The 27582-nt window shown below is 40.5% G+C and overlaps 1 protein-coding gene across 2 annotated transcripts in view; it reads left to right on the plus strand.

Moving 5' to 3' along the window:
• Positions 1-26966, plus strand: part of CCNC (cyclin C) — a 33676-nt gene extending 6710 nt beyond the window's left edge. The window contains exons 2-13 of one of the 2 annotated variants that reach the window (XM_080666289.1): positions 5593-5699; positions 6522-6606; positions 6758-6827; positions 13700-13751; positions 17005-17060; positions 17895-17930; positions 18595-18686; positions 19311-19378; positions 21254-21333; positions 24201-24319; positions 25102-25196; positions 25734-26962. In XM_080666289.1, coding sequence (XP_080522415.1) covers positions 5593-5699; positions 6522-6606; positions 6758-6827; positions 13700-13751; positions 17005-17060; positions 17895-17930; positions 18595-18686; positions 19311-19378; positions 21254-21333; positions 24201-24319; positions 25102-25153 — 817 coding nt within the window. In that variant the 3' untranslated portion in view covers positions 25154-25196; positions 25734-26962. Of the gene's footprint in view, positions 1-5592; positions 5700-6521; positions 6607-6757; positions 6828-13699; positions 13752-17004; positions 17061-17894; positions 17931-18594; positions 18687-19310; positions 19379-21253; positions 21334-24200; positions 24320-25101; positions 25197-25733 lie in introns of both variants that reach the window. The other variant, XM_080666288.1, reaches the window with a different exon arrangement.
• The last annotated feature ends 616 nt before the right edge of the window (positions 26967-27582 follow it).

Consider the following 27582-nt stretch of genomic DNA (forward strand, 5'->3'; position numbering starts at 1 on the left):
TTGACTAATGAGTTTGCCAACCACTGTCCTAAACAAAACAGACTACTATCTCATTAGAAAAATGGTCATATTAGAATTATAATGTACAAAAGAAGAATTCTATTTGACTAATAAAGACATAGAAAATGTTTTACTTAATATGTACACTTAAATAGCCCAGCCAGTGTGGCTTAGTGGTTGAGCTTTGACCCATACACCAGGAGATTGCTGTTTCGATTCCGCTCAGGACACATGCCCAGTTGCAGGTTTGATCCTCAGTAGGGGCTGTGCATGAGGCAGCAAGCAGATCAATGTTTCTTTTCTTTCTTTTTTTTTTAAATCCTCACTCAAGGATATCTTTCCATTGATTTTTAGAGAGAGTGGAAAGGAAGGGGAGAGACAGAGAGAAACATCCATAGAAGAGAGAGACACATCAATTGGAAGCTTGGCAATAACCCATATGGTTAAATACTTTAAGACATACATTCCCAGGTACTGTTAATAGGAATGGAAATTGTTGTGACTTTAATGGAACTTACTAGGTGTACCAGTTAATAATGGCGGATTTCTTTTTTTTTTTTTTTTTTTTTTTTTTTTTTTTTTTTAAAATATATTTTATTGATTTTTTACAGAGCGGAAGGGAGAGGAGGGATAGAGAGTTAGAAACATCGATGAGAGAGAAACATCGATCAGCTGCCTCCTGCACGCCCCCCACTGGGGATGTGCCCGCAACTAAGGTACATGCCCTTGACCGGAATCGAACCTGGGACCCTTGAGTCCGCAGGCCGACGCTCTATCCACAGAGCCAAACCGGTTTTGGCAATGGCGGATTTCTTTGATGTTTCAGAGAAAACACAATAATTTCAAGAGAAACATCAAAAGTACTTTATTCAAAGTAATGTCCATTGCTAGCTACACATTTCCCCCATCTTTCAGGTAATTTGTGGATACTGTCCCAATAGAACTTTTCTTGTTTTGAGGCAAGCCATTCAGAGACCCAATTTTCCACTTCGTACGTTTTGAAGTGCTGCTCAGAAAGTGCGTGTGCCATCGACCAGAACAAGTGGTAATCTGAAGGAGCAAGGTCTGGTGAATACAGCGGGTGGGTTAATACTTCCCAGGCAAGATCTTTTAACATGTCTTTAACTGGTTTTAAAGTGTGTGATGGTGTGTCATCATGAAGCAGAATTACTTTGCCGTGTCTTCTGGCCCATTCTGGTCGTTTCAATATCAAAACGTGGTTCAGATTGATTATTTGTTGTTGGTAGCAATCAGTATTAACGGTTTCACCTGATTTTAGAAGCTCATAATATACCACACCTTCCTGATCCCACCAAACGCAGAGCATTGTCTTCTTTCCGAAGCGATTTGGCCTTCGATGTTGATGGTTGACCTGGATCAACCCATGATTTTGTGCATTTGGGATTCTCAAAATAAATCCACTTTTCATCGCCAGTCACAATTCGATGCAAAACAGACTTTCTTTCGTGCTGTTGAAGCAACATTTTACTGATGACTTTTCTGTTTTCCATTTGTCTTTCGTTCAGTTCCATGGTCGGCAAACTGCGGCTCGTGAGCCACATGCGGCTCTTTGGCCCCTTGAGTGTGGCTCTTCCACAAAATACCACGGCCTGGGCAAGTCTATTTTGAAGAAGTGGTGTTAGAAGAAGTTTAAGTTTAAAAAATTTGGCTCTCAAAAGAAATTTCTGTCATTGTACTCTTGATATTTGGCTCTGTGGACTAATGAGTTTGCCGACCACTGGGTTGATGTGACACTCATTTTCCTTCCTTTAAAATCTTTCCCATTGCTTGTAAACGATCGGAAATTGTTTGCTGAGCAATGTTTAATCTTTCTGCAAGTTGTTTTCGAGTTTAACATGCATCTTCATCCAATAATGCTTGTAATTGTTGGTCTTCAAACTTTTTCGGTTGACCTGGACGTTCTTTGTCTTTCACATAGAAATCAACACTTTTAAAGTGTTTAAACCAGCGTTCACAAGTATCTGGAGATGGAGCATGTTCACCATAAGCTTCCCGAAGTATATGATAACTTTTTCTTCAAAATAATGAATTAAAACTTTCCTCAAATGCTCTTTTTTTGGCACGAAATTTGACATTTTTAAGCATAAAAACATGTATGATGTTAACACCTTCAGCAAATTTGACATATGAAGTTTTGAAGCTTGCTGTCAGTACAACAAAATAGCATACATATCAAATTGCATATACATCAACATATGTGTAACTCCATCTATTGAAAAAAATCTGCATTATTAACCGGTACACCTAGTAAACTGACAATTTATATCAAAGTTACCAGCAAAACTGGCCCATCAGTTCTACTTCTATGAAAATATTTCAGATGCATTATTAATCAAATATATGAGGATGAATTTCAAAGATTTCATTAAAGTATTACTTGCAATGGAGTGGGGGAAAATAACCTACCTGCCTATCAATAGGGATTAACTAAATAAACAATGATACAATCCATAATGCCGTTCATCAATTTAAAAGAATGCTGAATAATAAACTCAGTGATATTAAAATACTTCCAATACATACTGAGTGACAAAAGCAGGTTGCAGAATAGTTTTTTGTGGTTTTTTTTGGGGGGGGGAGAGTCATGTCAATTTCATATCTGGTTAAAAATAGTAGACTTGACTAGGCAGGAGGAAGGAGGCTGTCAGTGAATAAATTCTGAAGCAGTTTTTAACATGTTTGGAAGGGTGAGGTAGGAAAATTAAATACTCCAATTACCCATGAACAACTGATAAAAGATATACTTCATCAAATCTAAGGCACCATCAGTTGGTGCCAGATAACTTCACCATTATTGTATGTCTTACTAAGAAAGAACAAAAATAAGGCCACTTAAAAGGCTGAGGTACCACTGATTGTAAGATGAATCTTTTTGTCAGAATCTTAGTATCAATGAAAATACAGTAAAAGTAGTGACAGAGAGACTGAGAAGGAAGAGAGAAAAGATAAAAAAATTTTTCAGGGCATATTTACATTTATTAGCAAAACTAGTGGCCTGGTGCACAAAAGGGGATTAATTAGAGGAAATAATTTAATATTTCTACTTGCCCTTTCTCTATAATAGAAGTGTCAGAGATGAAAGAAAATTAGTAAAATGTATATGAAAACCTTCCTCCTGTCAGAGTCTGGGGCGCACCATGGGACCCAGAGTCAAGTCCCCGCCCACCCACATGCTCCTCAAAATCGCGTGAGACCCAGACCTGGCCGGCCCCCCAACCCCCATTGGGCTAGATCCAGACCCAGCCAGTCGCACCTTTGTCAAGCCCTGCCAGGCAGGGGTCGTAGCCTCAGGTCCCCTGGCCCGGCGCCAGGACGGGGGCCATGGCCTGAGGTCCCCAAGCCCCGCTGGGTGGGGGTCATGGCCTGAGGTCCCCCATCAAGCCCCGCCAGGAGGGGGTTCGCTGCCTCAGGTCCCCCATCAAGCCCTGCTGGGTGGGGGGGGGCGCAGCCTGAGTTCCCCGACCCAGCACTGGGGGTGCACCTTGAGGTCCCCTTTCAAGCCCAGCCAGGCAGTGGGGCGCAGCCTCAGGTCCCCTGGCCTGGTGCTGGGGCGGGGGGCGCGGCCTGAGGTCCCCTGTCAAGCCCCGCCGGGCGCGGGGTGTGGTCTGAGGTCCCCCAGCCTGGTGCTGGGGTGGGGGCACAGCCTGAAGTCCCCTGTCAAGCCCCACCTGGTGGGGGGCGTGGCCTGAGTTCCCCCGACCCAGCACTGGGGGTGCACCTTGAGGTCCCCTGTCAAGCCCTGCCGGGTGAGGGGCGTGGCCTGAGGACCCCTGTCAAGCCCCGCTGGGCAGGGGCATGGCTTGAGTTTCCCCGACCCAGCATATGGGGGTGCACCTTGAGGTCCCCCATCAAGCCCCGCTTGGGGGGGGCGCGGCCTGAAGTCCCCCTGTCAAGCCCCACCTGGTGGGGGGCGTGGCATGAGGTCCCCCGGCCAGGCCTGGCGCTGGGGCAGGGGGAGCAGCCTGAGGTCCCCTAGCCCAGCACAAGGACAGGAAGCGCACCTTGAGGTCCCCAGTCAAGTTGCGCTGGGTGGGGGCGTGGCCTCAGGTCCCCTGGCCTGGCACTGGGTAGAGGGGGTGCGGCCTGAGGTCCCCCAGCCTGAAGCCAGGGTGGGGGGCGCGGCCTGAGGTCCCCTGTCAAGCCTTGCCAGGTGGGGGGTGCAGCCTGAGGTCCCCTGTCAAACCCCACGGGGGCGGGAGAGGGCACAGCCTCAGGTCCCTGCTGATTGCTTGTTAAGGCTCCTTATGGGAACTTGGCCTCAGCTGTGGTGCAGCCATATTTGTGATGGAGTGATGGTCAATTAGCATATTCCCTCTTTATTAAATAGGACTAGTGGCCCGGTGCACGAAATTCGTGCACATTAGAAGGGGATTAATTAGAGGAAATAATTTAATATTGCTACTTGCCCTTTCTCTATAATAGAAGTGTCAGAGATGAAAGAAAATTAGTAAACTTGTGGGAACCCCTTTCACGTCCCGTGTGGTTCAGGATTCCGGTTAAGGGTTCGGGTTCTGGAGAAGGACGCACACAAATGAAAAGAGACTTGGAAAAGTATTAATTTGGGAATATTGGGGGCCAGGCGGGAGCCCACCTCTAGTGGGAGGACTACCACCTGCTCTGGTGTTGCTATCCCTTTTATTGAGACTATGGGATACGCCCATAGCCTTTAGGCAGGAAATTCCAATAACAGAAATTTACATAGGAGAAACAGAGGTGGAGGCTGCTTCAGCTAACAATGTTTCTACTAAACAGTGAGTGATTAAAACAGTTAAGGTTGTTGACCAGCCTTCCCGGTTTCCTGTCCACATCTTTCTATTATGGTACAATGATTGGTTTCTGGCATAAACTGTATATGAAAACCTTCCTCCTGTCAGAGTCTGGGGCGCACCATGGGACCCAGAGTCAAGTTCCCGCCCACCCACATGCGCCTCAAAATCACATGAGACCCAGACCCAGCTGGCCCTCCCTTCCCCCCCCCCCCCAATTGGGCTAGATCCAGACTCGGCCAGTCCCACCCTTGTCAAGCCCTGCCGGACAGGGGGCATAGCCTCAGGTCCCCTGGCCTAGCGCCAGGATGGGAGCGTGGCCTGAGGTTCCCCAGCCCAGACCAGGGCGGGGGGCATGCCTTGAGGTCACCTGTCAAGATCCTCTGGGTGGGGGGCATGGCCTCAGGTCCCCTGGCCTGGCACTGGGGCGGGGGGCGTGGCCTGAGTTCCCCCAGCCTGATGCCAGGGCAGGGGGAGCCGCCTGAGGTCCCCTGTCAAGTCCCACAGGGGCGGGGGAGGGCGTAGCCTCAGGTCCCTGCTGATTGCTCGTTAAGGCTCCTTATGGGAACTTGGCCTCAGCTGTGGTGCAGCCATATTTGTGATGGAGTGATGGTCAGTTAGCATATTCCCTCTTTATTAGGATAATTCTCAGTGTTGGGAGTTTCAAGAAATGTGGAAAATAATGTCTTTCAGGGTTATGTGTACTTTGTATTTCTCAGAATGTTAATAACTTGTCTGCTCTTAGAATATTTTCTATGACTTCATTGATTTTCTATAGCATGTTTAATATCTTTGCTTCTTCCAGTTTGCAATGGATTTTGGATGAACAAGATCTGTTGAAGGAACGCCAAAAGGACTTAAAGTTTCTCTCAGAAGAAGAATATTGGAAATTACAAATATTTTTTACAAATGGTAAAAATTTTTTTAATTAGTTGAAATGATACAGTTGATTACCTCTGAATTAAAATATTTTTGTGCAGTAATTTGTGATGAGCTATTTTAGTCCCTCAGCATTTTTATTTATGCATGTAACCTTTTTACAACTCATACTCATTTTTTTAAGTGATCTAAATAAAGTCGTTTTTGAATCTTAATGTCAGAAACATTCAAGATAGTTTCAAAGTATTCATTAGTCTTTCTAAGCCTTTATGATGCATTATTAAACTCAATTTAAGCTTAGCTAGAGCAGATTATTTTGAGGATAAATTATTCTTTGGATTGACATCCTATATTGGGCATTCCTATCTTATCAGTTTGCTTTAGAGGGAAAGGGATTTAGAGGCAAAAGATTCTTGCTCTGCTATGTGGTAGCTTTGTCACATGATCTTTCTAACCTTCAGTTCACTCTTCTGCAAACCTGCCTCTTGTTTTGAGGATTCATTATGGATTTGTAAGTAAACTTTGTAAGTTGGTAGTTATAGTGAGTTTGATAGGTATTTAATATTTTCTTTTCATCTTCTAAAAATAATATGAGAGGCAATGAAATTCTTAGAAGGTAGAGGAGAAATTACTATCTTTCAACCTCTTTAATACAAGAATAGTGTTTGCTGTGGGGCAATTCAATTTTTTTTTATTTATGCATATCCATATATTTTTGTAAATTCTAGTATTAACACTGTTATCCAAGTAGAGCTTTATAGAATGTGTAGGTTTTTCCTCTATGTTAAAAATGAATATAGTTGTGATTTAACCACATGGATACCAGAAAATACATTTAAAACTTTTTCTTTTTAGTTATCCAAGCATTAGGTGAACATCTTAAATTAAGACAACAAGTTATTGCCACTGCTACAGTCTATTTCAAGAGATTCTATGCCAGGTAGGACTTTTATTTTGGGAATGTTATGCTTATTTGAAACTCTTATGTAATTTTGATGAACCTTAGTATAGATGAATCATGTGTTTGCCATAGTTATCTTAATTTTTTCCAGTGTTTTTTCTACATATAACTTTGTTTTACTGTTTTTAAGGTATTCTCTGAAAAGTATAGATCCTGTATTAATGGCTCCTACATGTGTGTTTTTGGCATCCAAAGTAGAGGTATGAAATAATTTTCTATTTTTCATCAAGTATAGTCAATGTGTGTTGGCTAATCTGCCCCAGTTTTCACATTACCTATGTAAAAATAATAATAGGTGGTGATTTATGCAAAATATTGAAATTTGTACCAAAATCAAAGAAATATACACATATCTATTTATATATTAATTTAACAAACAATTATATAGCTCTTACTGTGTATCAAGTGCTATTTTAAGTCCTTTTATAACTATAACTGACTTAATTTTCATAACAAAGAGATATATCCTATATAATAAAAGGGCAATATGCAAATTGACCCTAACAGCGGAACGACTGGTCTCTGTGATGCACACTGACCACCAGGGGGCAGACGCTCAACACAGAAGCTGCACCTTGGTGGTCAGTGCGCTTCCACGTGGAGAGCACTGCTCAGCCAGAAGCTGGCTCATGGCTGGCCAGCACAGCGGTGGTGGCAGGAGCCTCTCCCACCTCCACAGCAGTGCTAAGCATGTTCAAGCAGGCCTAAGCCGTTAGTTGGACATCGCCCAAGGGCTCCCGGGCTGCCAGAGGGATGTCTGACTGCCAGTTTAGGCCCAATCCCCTGGGGAGTGGGCCTAAGCTGTTAGTCGGACATCCCCCAAGGGCTCCCAGGCTGCCAGAGGGATGTCTGACTGCCAACTTAGGCCCGGTCCTCCGGGGAGCAGGCCTAAGCCAGCAGGTGGACATCCCCCAAGCGGTCCCGGACTGTGAAGAGGGCGCAGGTCAGGCTGAGGGACACCCCCCACCCCCCGCCAAGTGCATGAATTTTCATGCACCGGGCCTCTGGTAGATATATACATGAGGAAATTGAGCCACAGAGAGGTTAAGAAACTTGCCTAAGATCATGGAGCTGGTAAGCAGCAAAGCTAATATTTGAACCCTGGGAGTCTAGCTCATAATCCCATGCACTTAAATTGCTTTGCTGTACTGCCTCTAAGACATTTATTGTTTGGCACTAAGTAGTATTCCATAAGTGCCACAAGTTCTTAACTATAACTGGACAGTATCTCTCCTTCTTCATTTGCTTTCTGTGTCCTACTGTATTCCCTTCCTGCCTCCTGATGATTGATTGGCTTCCCACCAATCCATGGGGAAGGCAAGAATTGGGGGTGGCTCTAGCTACGTAGATCCTAATGAGGAATCATTTTGGCAGTGATAGTAGATAAATTAGGTGAGGGAGAGAGAAGAGAGATGAAAACTTGCAGCTGAAACCAAATCTTTGGCCACCTTATTTACCTTTTTAGTATTTTTAAGAGAGCTCAGGTAAAATCCAGACAATAGTAGCAGATATTGACTGGTTTACATAATAATCTATGCAGTCTTTATCATTATGAAACTTTTATGTTATGTTACTGTTTTTAGCTTACATTTTTAGAATAGTAATTGTATTCTTGAATATTGAATGTAATTTTAACCAAGTAAGTTTACATTCTTTTGGATACTCATTTTGAATTTTATTTTAGCCATTATTTAGGACTAGAAGCCTGGTGCACGAAATTCGTGCACAGGTAGGGTCCCTAGGCCTGGCCAATGATCAAGGCCAATCTGTGGGGCGACTGGCAGGGCAATTGGAGGTCCTCACTGGCACCTGCCTTGGCTTCCCTGGCGCTGTCTGCTTGCCAGCCCTGCCCCCCACCTCTGCTGGTCGCCTCCCTCTGCGAGGAGACTGGAGGGGTGATCAGGGGACCTCCACTGGCACCCACTTTGGCTGGCCTGGGACCTGTGGGCGGGGGCAGCTCCTGCATTGAGCATCTGCCCCCTGGTGGTCAGTGTGTGTCATAGCGACCAGTCGTTCCACCATTCGGTCGATTTGCATATTAGGCTTTTATTATATAGGATTATTGATGATATCTTTCCTATTACCTAAAATAATGAGAGTTGACAATTAGAAATTATATTAAGACAAGCTTTCTAGAGGTTTAAGGTTTTCTAATTGTAAGTGATAGTTTAAGGAGGCAAAACGAGCTTTGTTGTTGTTAAGTTCTTCAGTGGAAGACAAAATGTTTATAAAAGGCCTGTATTGAGGGGTGATTTTTCCAAGTATTATCATGTAATTTTATGTACTTGAAGCACAAATCAGTGTGGGAACCTAGACAAAATTTTATCAACTTCCACTCTTTATTTTTTGGCTTGTAAACTGAACTTTATTTTTTAATTTAATATATCTTTATTGTTCAGATTATTACAATTGTTCCTCTTCCCCCCCCCCCATAGCTCCCCTCCACCCAGTTCCCACCCCACCCTCTGCCCTTACCTCCCCACCACTGTCCTCATCCATAGGTGTACGCTTTTTGTCCAGTCTCTTCCTGCACCTTCCACACCCCTTTCCCCCCAAGAATTGTCAGTCCACTCCCTTTCTATGCCCCTGATTCTATTCACCAGTTTATTCTGTTCATCAGATTTTTTATTCACTTGATTTTTAGATTACTTGTTGATAGATATGTATTTGTTGTTCATAATTGTTATGTTTACCTTTTTTTTCTTCTTCCTCTTCTTAAAAAGAATACCTTTCAGCATTTCATATAATACTGGTTTGGTGGTGATGAACTCCTTTAGCTTTTTCTTATCTGTGAAGCTCTTTATCTGCCCTTCAATTCTGAATGATAGCTTTGCTGGGTAGAGTAATCTTGATTGTAGGTTCTTTCTATTCATCACTTTGAATATTTCTTGCCACTCCCATCTGGCCTGCATAGTTTCTGTTGAGAAATCAGCTGACAATCATATGGGTGCTCCCTTGTAGGTAATTAACTGTTTTTCTCTTGCTGCTTTTAATATTATCTCTTTGTCTTTTGCTCCTGGCATTTTAATTATGATGTGTCCTGCTGTGGTCCTCTTTGGATTCCTTTTGTTTGGGGTTCTGTGCGCTTTCTGGACTTGTAAGTCTATTTCCTTCACCAGGTCGGGGAAGTTTTCTGTCATTATTTCTTCAAGTAGGTTTTCAGTATCTAGCTCTCTCTCTTCTGGCACCCCCATAATTCTGATGTTGGTACGCTTGAGGTTGTCCCAGAGGCTCCTTACACTATCTTCAACTTTTTTGATTTTTTTTTCTTTTTGCTTTTCTGGTGGAGTGTTTTTTGCTTCTTTGTATTTCGACTCTTTGAATTGATACTTGCAGTCCTCTAGTCTGCTGTTAGGTCTCTGTATAATATTTTTTATTTCAGTCAGTGTATGTTTAATTTCTAGTTGGTCCTTTTTCATATCCTCGAGGGTCTCACTAAATTTATCAGCCTTTTCTAGGAAATTTTTGAAAAACCTTATAACCGTGGTTTTGAACTCTATATCCAGTCATTTGTTTTCCTCCACTTTTTTCATTTGTGATCTGTTTCTTTGTCTCCGCATTTTCACTGCTTCCCTGAGTTGGTAGAGTAGCTTTGTGTGCTAGGTGTCCTCTAGGGCACAGTGGCTCAGCCTCCCCAGTTACCTGAGGTGGACACTCTTGGTGCACCCCTTTGTGGGCTGTGTGCACAGCCTTGTTGAAGTTAAGTCTTGATTGTTGTTGGTATCACTGGGAGGAATTGACCTCCAGGCCAATTGGCTATGAGGATCAGTTGTGTCTACGCTGGGAGAACTTCTGTGCTGGAGATACTCTTATGAGATAAGACTTGCAAAATTGCAAAAGCCTCTGTGCTCAGCTTGGAAGGGGCATAGTTTCAGGGCAGACCAGACAGCCTTGGTTTCCCATCAGCCCTGCCCTATGAGGCTCCTGTGTCTCAGTGTCTCGTGGTAATCACTGCAAGCACCTCTGAGAGAAAGCTGCCCTCGAGTTTCGCCCGCTGCCAGACAGTCCAGTTTCTCCCCGAATGAGTCGGGGTTCCCAGAAACTTGCCCGGAACTGGAGTTCAGCACAGTCGGGAGCTTCCGTCTCCCTCCTGCTTTAGAAAGCCAGCCACGCACTCAGCCTCCAGTGCATTCAGCAGTCAGTCGTCTCTACACGCGCGCACGCCTCCGGACCTCTGCCTTCAGCAGCTCCAGAGTCTCAGTGTGCTTTCTCTTTCCTTACAGTCCCGATTCCCCCCGAGTGAGTCTGGTTTCCCAGTGTCTCGCCCGGGACTGGAGTTCATTTCAGTTGGGAGCTTCCTTCTCCCTCCAGCTTTAGAAAGCCAGCCGTGCACTCAGCCGCCTGTGCTCACAGCCGCCCGTCCTCTCCGCGTGCGAGTCTCTGTACCTGAGCCTTTTGCAGCTCCTCTGAGTCTCAATGTGCTTTCTTCTTTTCTTCTAGTTGTAGAATTTCCACTCAGCCAGCTTTCCTGTGGTTCTGGATGGTGTCCATTTTGTCTTTTATTTGTAATTTTGATATTGTTGTGTGAGGCAGCAGTTTAGCTGTTTACCTGTGCCACCATCTTGGTTTCTCCCTAAACTTCCACTCTTAATTTGTCTTGTTTCTTTATATTTTTTTGTTATATGGTTTTCTAAGTAGAACCCTATTTTATAATTTATTGAGTGAAAATTTTCGCCTTAAGAATTTTGGATAGCCCAGCTGGTGTGGCTCAGTGGTTGAGCCTCAACTTACGAACCAGAAGGTCAAGGTTCAATTTCTGGTCAAGGCACATGCCCTGGTTTTAGGCTCAGTGTCAGTAGGGGGCATGCAGAAGGCAATCGATTGATGATTCTCTCTCATCATTGATGTTATCTCTCCCTCTCCCTTCCTTTCTAAAATCAATTAAATGTGCGTGTGTGTATAATTATTTTTATCCAAAAAATAATAAAAAGTTATTCCTGCCGAAACCGGTTTGGCTCAGTGGATAGAGCGTCGGCCTGCGGACTGAAGGGTCCTGGGTTCGATTCCGGTCAAGGGCATGTACCTTGGTTGCGGGCACATCCCCAGTGGGAGGTGTGCAGGAGGCAGCTGATCGATGTTTCTCTCTCATCGATGTTTCTAGCTCTCTATCCCTCTCCCTTCCTCTCTGTAAAATATCAATAAAATATATTTTAAAAAAAAAAAGTTATTCCTAAAAATATGTGTCTTCATATTTGGTTATAGCATTATTTTTTTTTAAATCTTTATGACCAAATCTTTGTTTATTTTGTCCAGTTATGTGGAAATTGAATGGAAATGGTACTTAAGAAGATGTCGCAGGTGTTTACTTTTTAATCTTAGTTATTATAGTTTGAGGTTTAAATGTGAATGTAGATATACATACATACATACATACATACATACATACATACATACATGCCCCGTTGCCCCCCCCTTGCCCAAGGATAAGGATGTAGGTTGAAGGTATTTGAATAGACTAGATTTAGTTTAGTTTCTTTGTTGGTTAAGGAACCAGTTCTTAATTTTTGTTTTAAAATGAAATGAAGGCTTTAGTAATCTTATTAGGTTGATTAAATTAAATGAGGCAATATATGTAAGGTGGATCACCTCATAAATTTTAGTCATTTTTACAATGGTCTTATATTAAGCTCAAAGAAGAAGTGGGAACTGACATTGGAAGCCTTACACTATATCATTCTTCTCTTGCTGTTGCAAAAAGAATAATTGTGTGGTCTTTTGAGTTCTTTTGGTGATATTAATGTTTATTTTCTTCAGAAATTCAACTGCTTTATTATTAAATGGCATGAAATATCTGTTAGTCCAGGTCCAATTGAATAAGAAGAACACTTAATATTCTTGCAATTAAGGACAGAATCTAAAAAATCTCCTTGGAAGCTAATTTGAGTGCAGAAAACTATCATGTCCCTGGTTTCTAATCTGGTGTCTTTCAACGATGTTAAATTAAAACTAGAGGCCCGGTGCACGAAATTTGTGCATGGGTATGGTCCCTAGGCCTGTCCTGTGATCAGGGCCATCTTCCCCAGCTGCCCGCAGCTGGCCCCACCCCCCGCCACCACCCACCCCTGGCTCCCCATTTGCTATCGGGTAATCGGTGCCTGACGGCCAGGGGAAGGGACTGAGAGGTCGGTTATTTATACCTGCTTGCTGGCTCCGCCCCCGCCAAGGGTAGCCATCGGGCTATCAGAGCCTGCCGGCCAGGGAAAAAAACCAAGAGGTAATTAGTGCACCTCATAGTGACTGGTCCAGCGGTTGTTCTGCCATTAGGGTCAATTTGCATATTACCCTTTTATTATATAGGATAGAGGCCTGGTGCATGGTTGGGGGCTAGCTGGCCTGCCCTGAAGGGGGCCCCAGATTGGGGTGAGGGGTCCCCACTGGGGATGGGGACGGTCGGGGTGAGGGGCCACGGGGTTTGCAGGACGGCCCTGCCCCCGATCAGGGTGGGGGTCCCTGCTGGGGGGCAGGGCCAGCCTGGGTGAGGGGCCGCAGGCGGTTTGCAGGCCAGCCACGCCCCCCACTTTGTCAGGAAGGATGTCCTGAATGACATCCGGTCTAATTAGCATATTACCCTTTTATTAGTATAGATTATTTAAACACTTATCTTAAATTGTAGCAATTTTAAAGAAAGGTAATACATTTAGAGATTTAAGTACATCATACCTCAAGTAGGTAGAAGATGAATAGACAATATAAACGGGGGGAGCCCTGGCCGATTTGGCTCAGTGGTTAGAGTGTTGGCCCTCGGACTAAAGGGTTGCAGGTTCAATTCCAGTGAAGGGCACATACCTCAGTTGTAGGCTCCATCCCCAGTCCCTGTTGGTCCCAGTGGCAACCAGTTAATGTGTCTCTCTCATCAATGTTTCTCACATGTTTTTCTCGCTGTCTCCTCCCTCCCTTCCACTCTCTCTAAAAATCAATGGAAAAAATATCTTTAAGTAAGGATTAAAAGAAATAGATAAAATATAAACGTGGGGTAAACACAGGAAATACTCTGTTTTGAATAGATTTCAGATACCCTTGGGTTCATTGGCTTTCTATGTACCTGATCTTCTCCACTTTTTTTTTCCTCTAGGAATTTGGAGTTGTCTCAAATACAAGACTGACTGCTGCTGCTACTTCTGTATGTAAGTGCAAAAAGTATATCCTGCTTTAAGGATGTAATTCTTAGGAGAGCTCCATAGGGCATAGATGTTTTTCAGTTATAAGACTTGTGACAGATTATTTGGGTTTATTAAATCTCCTGAGGTCACTGACCTTTATGGCTATTGTACTTGATGATAAATAAAGTTAAGCCCGGCTGGAGTTGTTCAGTTGGTTGGGCATTGTCCCACGCATCGAAAGGTTGCTGGTTCGATTCCCAGTCAGAGCACTTGCCTGGGTTGCGGGTTTGACCCCCAGTATCAGAGTATGGAAGGCAACCAATCAATGTTTCTCTTTCTCTCTTTTTCTTCCTCTCTCTAAAATCAATAAAAACATATTTTTTTAAAAAACAACAACTCTCCCTCCACTGCAAACAAGTGAATGTTGTTACTACAGGGCACTATGAGAAATAAAAGCTAATGTCTTGTCAGTCAGCCAGGAAAACAAGCAACTAGATTTAAATGATAGAGTCAGCAGGACTTTTGAAAAGAAAGGATTTAAGAAGAGTCAAAAACATATGAATTGTAGGGGGACCCACATTCAGTCCATAACAGGGAGTATATGGGAACTCTATTCTGTTTTTTTGTAAATTTAAAACTGTTCTAAAATATAAAATCTGCTTTAAAAAATACAGGATGGACCTGGAGCATCTTATAATGAAGTACTCAAAACCAAAACCAGAAGCCTACATTAATGGGCATATGACAGAGACAAAGATGTAACTGAAAGAGCTCTCAATGGCCAAAGCTGGAAGAATTTCAGCAACAAAATTTAAAAAAAAAATTAGTATTGGATTCTAACCTAAAGGAATATAATTTGGTAGAGGTTTTATTTGTTTTTAAGGGAAATTTGAGCATATTAGTAAGTGATGGGACAGATTGATTGGAGGAGGAATGGTTAAAGGTGCAAAAGAAAAGTAGGAACTATCAATTGAATAAACAAAACCACATGTGGTATGGGTAGCAAAACAAAAGAGGAATACATTTTCCTCCAAATTAGAAGATAGAAAATCAAAATGCAGTGTAGTTTTTATCATAGTAGTTGACAGCATCAGGTAAATTTAATCTCAGTAAATTATGTGTCAAGGTCTAGGGGTTAGGGGTGTAAATTTGTTTTATTTATAGAGATCATGTTACCTTGTTGATGGCTTAATATAAGTACTTGTTTTGTACATTTTACATCTTGTTTACATCAGAAGGATTTGTAAAACTCAGAAACCTTAATGGTTATGTTGCCAAATTAAGGAAGAAGAGGAAAGGAAAGATAAAGTATAAATTTTCTAATGTCAAGTTTAAATGGTTGAGGCTTCAAATCTTGGCAGATGTTACCCATCTAAATTAGGAGTTAAGCCCTGCATGTGTGGCATCGTCCTTGTACACCAAGAGGTGGTGGGTTCCATTCCTGCTTAAGGCACATACCTAGGTTGGAGGTTTGATCCCAGGTCAGGGCTCATGTGGGACACAACTGATCAATGTTTATCTCACATCTATATTTCTTTTTCTTTCAATCTGTCCCTTCTTTCTAAAATCAATAAAAAAATAAATAAATTAGCAGTTAGGATACTCAATTTATAAAATAAAACTTCTTGAAGATATAGTACATAAATTCTTTTTTTAAAATCTCTGTGAGGTCACTTGGGCTTTGTACAAATGGAAGGGATCACAGAATATATCCTCTAGAACCTAGCAGTGGTCATTTGATTGAATGAAATGTTGTATCATGATGACTTGAATACAACCATTTTAATAGTACTTAAATGGTCCTAACCGGTTTGGCTCAGTGGATAGAGCATTGGCCTGCGGACCTAAGGGTTCCAGGTTTGATTCTGGTCAAGGGCATGTACACTGGTTGCAGGCACATACCCAGTAGGGAGTGTGCAGGAGGCAGCTGATAGATGTTTCTCTCTCATTGATGTTTCTAACTCTCTATCCCTCTCCCTTCCTCTCTGTAAAAAAAAATATTTTTTTTTTTTTTTAAAAATAGTACTTAAATGTAAATACTCGTATCATTTTGAGGAAATGGAGGATTGATAATAGTTTTCTCATTTGTATTATTAGTGACTAAGAGTATAACTGTGTGTTTGTGTTTATGCATGGTATAAGAAAAGTCCTAGAGATCTTTGCACATTTATTCATGCTTTTATTAAAATTAATCTTTTGTTAAAGAAATACCTATTTTTATAAAATATTTAGACAGTATAGATTATAAAAATTCTTAAATCTCAGATAAACACTGTTAACATTTTTTGGTTGTATTTCCAATCTATAATAATCTATAGCAATAAAAGCATAATATGCTAATTACACCAGATGTCCTTCCAGACGAAGCTGGGTCTGCGAGGGGAAGCCCAGGTTCCAGGTGCCGCAGGGAAGCTGGTGCCAGCAGCCTGGGGAAGGAAGGCCTACTCTTGCACAAATTTCGTGCATCGGGCCTCTAGTTTATATTTACAAACATATACATACTAGAGGCCCAGTGCACGAAATTCATGCACAGGAGGGGTGTCCCTCAGCCTGGCCTGTACCCTCTCCAATCTGGGATCCCTCTCCCAATCCGGGACCGTTGGCTCCTACCACTCTCCTGCCTGACTCCCTGATTGCCCCTAACTGCCTCTGCCTGCCGGCCTAATCGCCCCCTAACTGCTCCCCTGCTGGCCTGATCGCCCCCAACTGCCCATCCCTGCTGGCCTGATCGCCCCCAACTGCCCATCCCTGCTGGCCTGATCGCCCCCTAACTGCTTGCTCCCCCGCCAGCCTGATCTCGTCCCTAACTGCTTGCTCCCCTGCTGGCCTGATCACCCCTAACCACCTCTGCCTCGGCCCCCACCACCGTGGCTTTGTCTGTAAGGAAGTCGGACGTCTGGTAGACCCTGTCTAATTAGCATATTACCCTTTTATTAGTATAGATATTTTTGTGAATAGATTCCTTCTAAGCTAAACAACCATGGAAGTTTTGGCTTAAGAATATTGGATAAAAAAGTTTTTCCTAAAATATCTTTTCATATTTGGTTATAGCATTATTTAATTGAGGCTCTGTAATTGTAATATGGATGGGGTCCTGGGGCTTCCTGCCATTCATTCTGCTCACCTAAAAACAAAAAAAATCTGGGTTTCTAAGTGTCTCCAAGCTCCCTACTAAAAATGATTTAGCCCTACCTTTAATACTATACAAAGTGTTAAAGAAATTTGGGGTTAATTCACTTTCTCATTTACTGTTTTATTTGTGTTTTGTTTCCTCCAGTAAAAACTAGGTTTTCATATGCCTTTCCAAAGGAATTTCCTTATAGGATGAACCATGTAAGTATATTGTATCAAGTAAAACTATTTGTCAAAGTTGCATATAAACTAGCTCCATTTTACATTAGAATAAACTGAATAATCTCCTAGAAATGACAGTTTCAAATACTACAATATAGACTTTAATTCTAAACTAAAGCTAAATTATTTCTATTTTTTAAAAATACTTCATAGCAGTGGTTATAAACCTTGGGTGTCCATTTAAATCACTTTGGGAACCTAATAATACTGATGTCAGGACCTCTCCAGACTAACTAAATGAAGATTTTCAATCTTGAGGTCTGGGGACTGGTATTCCTAAAAGCTCCCAAATGATGCCATTGTGCAGTAGGAGCTACTATGTAATAGTATGAAAATCATATTTGAAATTTTACATTGTGTCAGAAGATAAATCTCTATTGACATTTTTATAGGCATGTTCTTTCCCACCTTGCAAGATTCCATTTAACTTGTATATTTTTTGTTTCATTTTTTAGTATTCTTTCCTTTTATTGATTTATAATATAATAAGAATAACATTTAAGATAATTGCATTTTTGTATATTGTAAAATCTAAAGTTTATACAGGATATTTTAAATAAAAATAAGTAATAAGAATGTTTATGAGGCTGGTTTTCTTTTAGGGATTAAAATGCTTTATAATCATAATTGCATGCATTATGTAGTAATCATTTTATTGCATAAGTTAATTCTAATATGAGTTACTATGTTTATTTTGTTGATTTAAAAAATTTTAATAAAATCTGTGATAAATTACTATGCCTATAAATTGTTAGACTAAGTAGATTCATTTAATTTTACTTCATGTTGACATTTATAATCTTTTTTAAACAGATATTAGAATGTGAATTCTATCTTTTAGAACTAATGGTGAGTATATTTCTTCCCTGTGATTAATAGAATAAAACTTATGTAGTGAAGTTAGAAATTATTTAAAGAAATATTTGTAGGGAGGTGCATTTTAAAACCATCTAAGTGATGTGATATATGATGGTGAAATCATAGTACGTAGTAGCATCATCACCTGGATCCTCTTGGAAGCCTGTAAAGAATTTGTATAGCCTACTTAGAATGGGAATATTTTTCTGTTCTATAGTAACTATAATAAAAGGATTACAAGCAAACCGGTCAGGACATTAAGCCACTGTCAACTATTTGCACAATTTGTGTATGTGTGTGGTGTTATTTAAAGATAGATTATGTCTTTGGCAGAATTCTGGTCCTCCACGTGGGAATTACGGATTTATAGGCTAATAAGAGGTTTCAGTGTGTTGCAGATGTGACACTTTGAGTCTCTAAGGGAGTGGATGCTGACTGACTGCCAACTGATTTGCCAAGGTATATTTCAGAGAGAGCACTGCCTTCTCTATTATAGTAGTTTAGGGATGCCATACTGGTTTCTTAAGACACTAAGAGGGAAGCAAGCATGAGTTAGAGAAATACATAATTATAAATCAGTAGGGTAATGATAAGGTTTTTGTGTTGTAATAAAAAATCTGTTTTTATACATACACATTTTTTAAACTGTTTCTAGGATTGTTGCTTGATAGTGTATCATCCTTATAGACCTTTGCTCCAGTATGTGCAGGACATGGGCCAAGAAGACATGTTGCTTCCCCTTGCATGGTAATTAGAACAGAAGTTATTCATAGTGTAACTTGCTATTAGCTAGGGAGGTTGATGAGTAAATATTAAGTTTAGTATTTATAAAGTAATTAAAGTAGTGCCCCAACATATTTTATGTTGAAAAAAAAATCTACTTATTGAATTTTAATAACTATATTGGTACAAAAGATAAAAATCTTTAAATTATCTATTTGATGAATATTTCCATTAAAATTTGATTATTATGAAAAATAGACTGTTTACATAAAAAGTCAATTTATCTTTAAAATTACCAGAATACTTTCTGGTGGTATTCAGTGTACATATTCATTGTATGATTTCTGATTTCCTATCTGATATTCTAATTTTTGAAAAATTAGAAAGAAATCTTCAAAATTTATTGTGAGGTTTTAAATTTTAAAATATATTTAGCTATCATTTTATTCATTAAAATATGCTTATTTATTGAATCATTCATGTATCCATCTTTTTCCCATGATATTTTCACCTTTATATCTGTGCTTCAGTAATATAAAAGAGAAATAATGTGTGCAAAGATGGGAAATACAGCCCTCTCTGGAGGGAAATGTATAATCATATGAGGTAGTTCTGCTTTCAGTAATAATATGGTTTACATTTCTATAGGAGGATAGTGAATGATACCTACAGAACGGATCTTTGCCTACTGTATCCTCCTTTCATGATAGCTTTAGGTATGTAAGTGTGGTTTACCTTTATTAGTTAAATTGTTATAAACCTATTTAGGTCATCCTAAAAGAAATTTCACCCTATAGTACTTTATGTTTTTATATTTCATGAAGTAATAGACTAATCCTTGCATGTAAGTTTTCAATAATATGAACTGAAACTGTCACAAATCAGGATTATTGTCCCCCTTCACCCGCCCTTTTTTTTGGTTAAGTATTTTTTTTTAATCATTTAAAATAATTTTAATCAGTGTTTGGTTAGGGGGAAAAGTTCAGAATAAAGTCCTCAGAGGTTGAGTAAAGGAGCCTCTGTGGTCCTTAACGCCTTTTTGGAGGGATAAGTTAGCTACCATTCTGTTATCTGTGGAAGGCAGTACTCTAATGGGTTAGAACACAGTCTTTGGTGTCAGATGACCCTAGGTTTAAACTTTGCTTCCTCATATCAGGGGTGGCACATAGGTTATGCTTATATATAGGTTATACTTGAAGTTTAATTTCATTAAATTTATTTTAAAAAACAATTAATGACAAAATAACCTGTTAATTATAAGCAAATCTTGCTTTAAAACATTTTAGAATTAACAGGTTATTAATTTTGACAAATGGCATATGGACCTGAAATTTTGTCCATTAAATCCCAAGTCTCTCAACACAGGAGCTGCCCCCTGGTAGTCAGTGCACTTCCACAGCCAACCTCCTGTGGCCCCTCCCCCTGGACAGCCAACCACCCATGGCCCCAATCGCCGGCCAGGCCGAGGGACCACACCCATGCATGAATTCGTGCACCAGGCCTCTAGTAATTTATATAAGTATATATAATGCATTATATATTTTTTCTAAGTTCTATTTTATTACAACACTCAATTTTGTACTAAGGTGCCCAGTTTTCACCTAATATGATATACTAATAACTTTGAAAAGTAGCCCTGGGTGGGTGGCTCAGTTGGTTGGAGCATCCTTCCATGCAAGGTTCAATTTCTGGCCAGGGCACATACCTAGGTTGCTGGTTCAACAGTCAGGGTGCATACAGGAGTCAATTGATTGATGTTTCTGTCACACATCTCTCCCTCCATTCCTTCATCTTTCTAAAACCAATAAACATATCCTCAGGTGACAATAAAAAAAAAAAGGTAGAGTCAACAAACACTACTTTTAGTTGAAATATCAAAACATAGTCAATATCGTTGAAATTTATCAGTGTATTGCTTGGCTGAGATTTTTGTGTTTTATTTATTTATTTATTTACTTACTTATCTCCTCATCTGAGGATATGTTCATTGATTTTAGAGAGAGAGAAACATCAAAGTGAGAGTGAAACATCAATTGGACCAGGGATTGAACCCACACCTAGGTATGAGCCCTGACCAGGAATCGAACCTGCCACCTTTTGGTGTACGGCAAGCATGTCAGACTCGCGGCTGGCAGGCCACATTCCTCGTTAACCCTAACCTGCCACGGATGACACTCCAACCAACTGAGCCACCTGGCCAGGCATTTTATTTCTTTTCTTTTTTTTTTATCACACTGACTTCTGATTATATTATATATACTTTGTATCACTGTTCAGAGATTATTTCCCTGCTTTAATTTCCTCATTGAATTTTTTCTCTCTCTAACAATGCCCTAACTCTCAAGGCAACTGCACCATCCCTAGCACACTGAGGAGCTGGAGATGTCAAGAACCTTAATATGGTCTAATAATTTTTTCTGTCTGTATTAGGTTAAATTGATGGCATGGTCAATGGTAACTATTATATGAATCTATGCAATGTTTTAAAAGAATATTGGAAAATACACATGAAAAATGTAAGAGAAAATTTTCCTTTAGAGTCTGCATGTTTATAGTTAAATGTGGGCCTTTGTCTCTTATTTTCTTCCCAGCTTGCCTACATGTAGCCTGTGTTGTACAGCAGAAAGATGCCAGACAGTGGTTTGCTGAGCTTTCTGTGGATATGGAGAAGGTATTCTTTAAAATTCCCTTAGTGGAATATAAACTTGAACATTTTAAAGTTAATGTCATATTTACTAAAATCTTAAGGCTCAGATCAGGCTAAAAAAGTTTTTGGTAAAAAATAAAACTAAAAAAGAAGAAACATGTTTAGCAAGAAGACTAAGGTTCTCTTTTCATTTTAGGCTTAAGCAGAATGGGAAACTTTCAGTTTGATTAGTTGAAGAGCAGCCTCTAACTTTCAGGATTATTTTAAAAGCTACCTAGTGACCACTAAATCCTATATAATAAAAGCCTAATATGCTAAGTGTCCGGTTGTCCTGTCATCGGTTCAACCAACCAAAGCGTAATATGCTAATGATATGCTAAGGCCGCTCAACCGTTCGCTATGGCATGCACTGATCACCAGGGGGCATTCAGTTGACCGGTTGACCAGTTGCTATGATGTGTACTGACCACCAGGGAGCCGATGCTCTGGCTGGTTGGTTAGCTTGCTGCTGGGATCTGGCCGATCAGGACTGAGCGAGATGGGCCAGACATACCCTGGAGCCCTCCCACGGTCCCCTCCTGGCTGGCCAACCTCCCACATCCCTCCCTGGCCCCAATCAGGCACCAGTGGGGTCCCTCGGCCTGGCCTGTGCCCTCTTGCAATCCAAGATCCCTCGGGGGTTGTTGAAGAACTGGTTTCAGCCCGATGGCAGAATGACCAGTTGCTATGACGCACACTGACCACCAGGGGGCAGACACTCAATGCAGGAGCTGCCCCCTGGTGGTCAGTGTATACCCACAGGGGAGCGCTGCTCAGCCAGAAGCCAGGTTCATGGCTGGCAAGCACAGTAGCTGTGGTGGAAGCCTCTCCCACCTCCGTGGCAGTCGGACATCCCCTGAGGGCTCCTGGGACTGCAAGAGGGCGCAGGCCAGGCTGAGGGACCACCCCGCTCCCCCCGCCTCCAAGTGCACGAATTTTGTGCACTGGGCCTCTAGTCCTATCTAATAAAAGAGTAATATGCAAATTAACCATCACTCCGCGACAAAAATGGCGGCCCCCATAGCCACAAGATGGCGGTGCCCAGTCCTCTAAGCCCCGCCTGAGTCCCGGCAGAGTAAGCAGCCTGGCAGAATGCTGCCCATAGGCCCTCTTGACCCTTTATAAAAAACAAAAACAAATTCACTCCCCATGTAGCAATTCCGTCCCAGCCCCAGCCTGGGGTCTCAGCCTGGGAGGGCTACGCAGCCCCAAGGAGCGATCCCCTCTCAGCCCCAGCCTCAGGTCACAGCCTGGGAGGGCCTGCGGCCCCACGGAGAGATCCCCTCTCAGCCCCAGCCTGGGGTCTCAGCCTGGGAGGGCCTGCGGCCCCATGGAGCAATCCAGTTCCAGCCCCAGCCTGGGGTCTCAGCCACTGAGTCACACCAGCCAGGCAGATATGGAGGAATCTTAAATGTTTCTTTTTTAAATATATATATATGATTGATGTTTTACAGAGAGGAAGGGAAAGGGATAGAGAGCTAGAAACATCTATGAGAGAGAAATATCAATCAGCTGCCTTCTGCACACTCCCCACTGGGTATGTGCCCCCAACCAAGGTACATGGCCTTGACCGGAATCGATCCTGGGACCCTTGAGTCTGCAGGCCGTCACTCCATCCACTGAGCCAAACCAGTTAGGGCTGTCCAATATGTTAAAGAAAAAACCCTATCTAATAAAGAGGGAATATGCAGGGGAGGGCATTTGGGGGTGACTGGGCTGTCAGGGGAGGGCAGTTGGGGACAATCAGGCCGGCAGGGGAGCAGTTAGGCATCGATCAGGCTGGCAGGGGAGTAGTTAGGGGGTGATCATGCTGGCAGGCAGAAGCGGTTAGGGGCAATCAGGCAGGCACGCGAGCAGTTGGGAGCCAGCAGTCCCGGATTGTGAAAGGGATGTCCGACTGCCTGTTTAGGCCTGGCAGTCAGACATCCCCCGAGGGGTCCCAGATTGGAGAGGATGCAGGTTGGGCTGAGGGACACACACCCCCGTGCACAAATTTCATGCACCGGGCCTCTAGTAGTACTATAAACTTCTGGGACACAGGCTGTCTCCTGGCAAAGCAGTTTTTGCCCTTTTTTCTATCTTTCCTGCTGAAATGTTGATAATGTTAAAATTAATCCAAGGTTAGGTCTACTCAGGTGAGAAAGAAAGAGCTAATTTGGAAACTGGATATGACAGATTTGTAGCTGCCAATTTTAAGCACCTTAACTTGTTTACTGTAGTTAACAGAATCAAAACAGTATCGCCGAAACCGGTTTGGCTCAGTGGATAGAGCGTCGGCCTGCGGACTGAAAGGTCCCGGGTTCGATTCCGGTCAAGGGCATGTACCTTGGTTGCGGGCACGTCCTCAGTGGGAGGTGTGCAGGAGGCAGCTGATCGATGTTTCTCTCTCATCAATGTTTCTAGCTCTCTATCCCTCTCCCTTCCTCTCTGTGAAATATCAATAAAAAATATATATATATATAAAAAAAAAAAAACAGTATCTTTGCACTACTTTCCATTAAATTGTTTGAAACCTCTGTGTAGTGGTAAACTTCATGATTTAGACCTCTCTTTCTAGTACCTCACTATTTTGTTTTAGTTTAGATATCAGCATATGGAAGGAAACTAACTGCAGAAAGATGGATAAGGATGGACAGGGCATACATGTTAACAGATGAGAGGCTAGAAGGAAAAGCCTAAATAGCAGTGTGACACAAATACTACTCTCACATTTATCAGGATTGTCTAGCCTGAATACTTAAGGACAGACACTCTGTCTTTTCACTGTTTCTGAGGCATGCCTGATGTGTATTCTTTATATGCTAGATGTTGCTTCACATTGTCACGAGGACTTTTTAAATATTTTCTTCCAGATATTGGAAATAATCAGGGTTATTTTAAAACTATATGAACAGTGGAAGAACTTTGATGAGAGAAAAGAGATGGCAACTATTCTTAGCAAGATGCCAAAACCAAAACCTCCTCCAAACAGGTACTTTGTAAACTTTAATTGTAGATTCCATTTAATTATATATTTCAACATATTATCACATTGTTTCATAGATTACATTGGTTTTTTTTCCTTAAAATTTCTCCTAAAACTTCATAATACATATTAAGTTTTTTAAACTTCTGACTTGATAGAGAATGTCTCATTTTAAAATATTAATTGGATCATCTGTTAGTAACTTTTCCTAATGCAATGGCAGGTCTATTACAGGTATCCCTCAACATATGGCTCGATACTATACACAAATTTAAAAAGGACAGAATTAGGCCAGTTTATCAGAAATTCAGAGATAAAGAATTCTGTAGTACTCCCATGTCAGTGTGACTCTGTGTCATCTTTTTTATTTATTTTTCCCCACAACTGCTGTTATCCTGTTTTATGAATTAGATTATTGATCTGATATTGTAAAGATAAAAAATTTTAGCTTTTGAGTGCCCCAAATGACACCCAATAAACATAATCTTGTTAAATATGAATCATTTGTGTTAAGGGGGCTTTTGTTGTTGTTTTAATAGGATCTGTTCATTTAGTTTAGCAGTTCTTAGCTTTCATTGTACATCAGATCATTGGGGTAGGAATCAAGGTCAGAATGGAATAAACAAATAGTGCCCATCTTAATTAACTTATATTTAAGTTATCAAACATTGAGATAGATTTGTAGGTGTGATAAGTTAATGTCACTGTTGGGGAAAAATAAATACTTAAACAAGGAGCTGTTTTAAGGCAGTCATTCAAACAGCTACCTTTGGATGCATTTTTTGCAGAAATTCCCTGAGTGATTCTCCACTAGTGGCAGGGCCTGAAGCTGCAAGATGATGATGGACAAGATAAGGCAATAATCCTATTGCCACAGATACTGGTATTTTCAGTTTTAGTTATTTTTATTTTGAATATTCAGCGGTTTCCTGGGAATTACCATATTTTTATTTATAAAGGTTTGCTGTGTTTACATATGATTTTAGTATGCCTTTGGATAGTAATTTTTTGGGTGGAGAATACTTTTTGATTTTCATAGTTGGTTAGTAGAAATAAGATTTTATATGTAAGATTTAATTTTATAGGAAATTTGTTCAGAAGCTCTAATCTATATGTTGAGTGATACCTGTAATGACAATGAAATCCCATACCCTAATTTAAATTTTTTGAATGTAAATGGACACTAACTTCCAGAATGCTTGTTATGTGTGAGGGCACTAAGTTATATAAGAATAAAAATATAAAACCAAATGTTAGTCTTCTGGATTTAATTTTTCCACATCTGTGTCTTAAAGTTGGGAATGTCTTTGTAAGTTTGTACTACAGAATAACTAATGTTAAAATTATTAGTAGGCTTATCAGCATGTTGAAAATGAATCTTTTAATTGCTATAAAATCTCTTTCTTCCCCACTTGAACAGTGAAGGAGAGCAGGGTCCAAATGGAAGTCAGAATTCTAGCTACAGCCAATCTTAAAACATTCCGAAGAATTCCGTAGTGGACCAGTTGGAAATAAACCATTGGACAGATTTCAGTAATGTCTTCAATGGAACACAAATGAACATGAATAGCTTGTTTCTGTCAAGCATATTGGGAAGTGATTTTATTTTTGCAAAATAAGGTTTTCCTTACCTAATTTGATTCTAGTACATAATTGATTAAAGGCTCTTGATTTTTAAAGTTTGGAAAGGTTCTAAGGGGACCTACAGACAGACATTTCAAAATTAATAGCTTTTGCTTAGTATAATTTTTCTTAATTTGGATAATAATAATTGTAGTTTTTTATTAAGCCAGGAAACATGAAGCATAATTTGTTTAAAATTCTCTTTGGTCATTGAAGGACCAAAAAAGGACATAAAAAGTGAACTATATGAGGGGTTTTCCCCCTTCTTAACTTAAACTTTAAAACTGTATTTAAGGAGAATCAAATCTTACAAAATCCTGGAAGATTTTGGTAATGATATTGATAATTTCAGGGAAATTAATCAAGTACCTATTGATTTTAAAGTGTATTTTATTCAGTAGTTTTAGTATCTTGCCATGGAAGATACTAGCCCAGCCTCGCAGAAAAGTGCAATATGTATAGCATACTTTGACATTTTAAAAGTTTTATTAATTCTGTAACCATTTTGAAATGCTGGGCAAACTTTTTTTTTAAAACCTACATGAAGTTATTTGCATTTGACTCAGTTTAATCAGGCATTTAGAAAGCTAATTGGATAAAACATAAATGGTTGAAATTTGATAACATTTTAATGTTAATTTTTACTCTACTGTGAAAAGTTTTTTATATGACATACACACTCTAGTTTATTTTTATGTCTTAGCGTGGATTTACAAATTTATCACAGGTATCCTGAGCCAGGAACACAATCAGGTTTCAGACCAGTTTGATACTGGCTATTCTTAATTCTCACATGAGCGTAGGATTTAAGACTAAATGTTATGTCAGTGGGACTGTGCTGTCTGTGGAACTTAATAAATTAATCATTTTCTTCAGACTTGAAGGAGAGTTATAAAATTTGGAGTCATAGGATATTGATGTACAATTTAAGGATTAAAAAGTTTTATGAATCAATTGTGAACAATGAAATTAAATGTTGATTTCCTAGTATAAAACTGCAAAAATAAAAGTACATTCTCCAGCTATATTGACCAGTGTCTTGAATATTTATCTTTCTTAATCTGCCTTATGTTGTTTTCTGAGAAGAGTCCTTCTTCTTTAGACAAGTATTAAAGCCTCCTATAGCTAATCAAGTGGGTAATTTCAAAAGGTTTAAAATTAAGGCTAAATATTAATCACTTGTGCTAAGGGGGCTTTTGTTGTGGAGAGTAGCAGAGAATCTGGAAAGGGAAATTATGTATAAAGTCAGTATCAGTGACAAATAAAGGTCTCATGGGCAGGATAAGATAGGTATAAGAAAAAAAGCTTTCCTTGGGTCTGAAGGAACTAAGATTGGGCTTGTGTTGGAAGAGCGGAGTGATTATGTATCATAATCATTGACTTAAACAGCTGGAAGAAAACACAAATTTTTTACCATTAGTGCACTAACAAGTGTAAGGCATTGCTAAGGAATATACTTATGATAGTGGTTAAATTTAAATATATATATATATTTTTAATGATACAGAAAATGTATATTTTCAAGTGTCCACTTCCATGAGTCTTGATAATGTATGTGCCAACACATCAAGATATAAGGCATTTCTATTACCCTAGAAATTTCCCTCCTTGCCTTTCCAATTTAGTGTCCTTCCCTCAATAGAAGC

The sequence above is a fragment of the Plecotus auritus genome, assembly GCF_963455305.1.
Source record: "Plecotus auritus genome assembly, chromosome: 4".
Lineage (NCBI taxonomy): Eukaryota > Metazoa > Chordata > Mammalia > Chiroptera > Vespertilionidae > Plecotus > Plecotus auritus.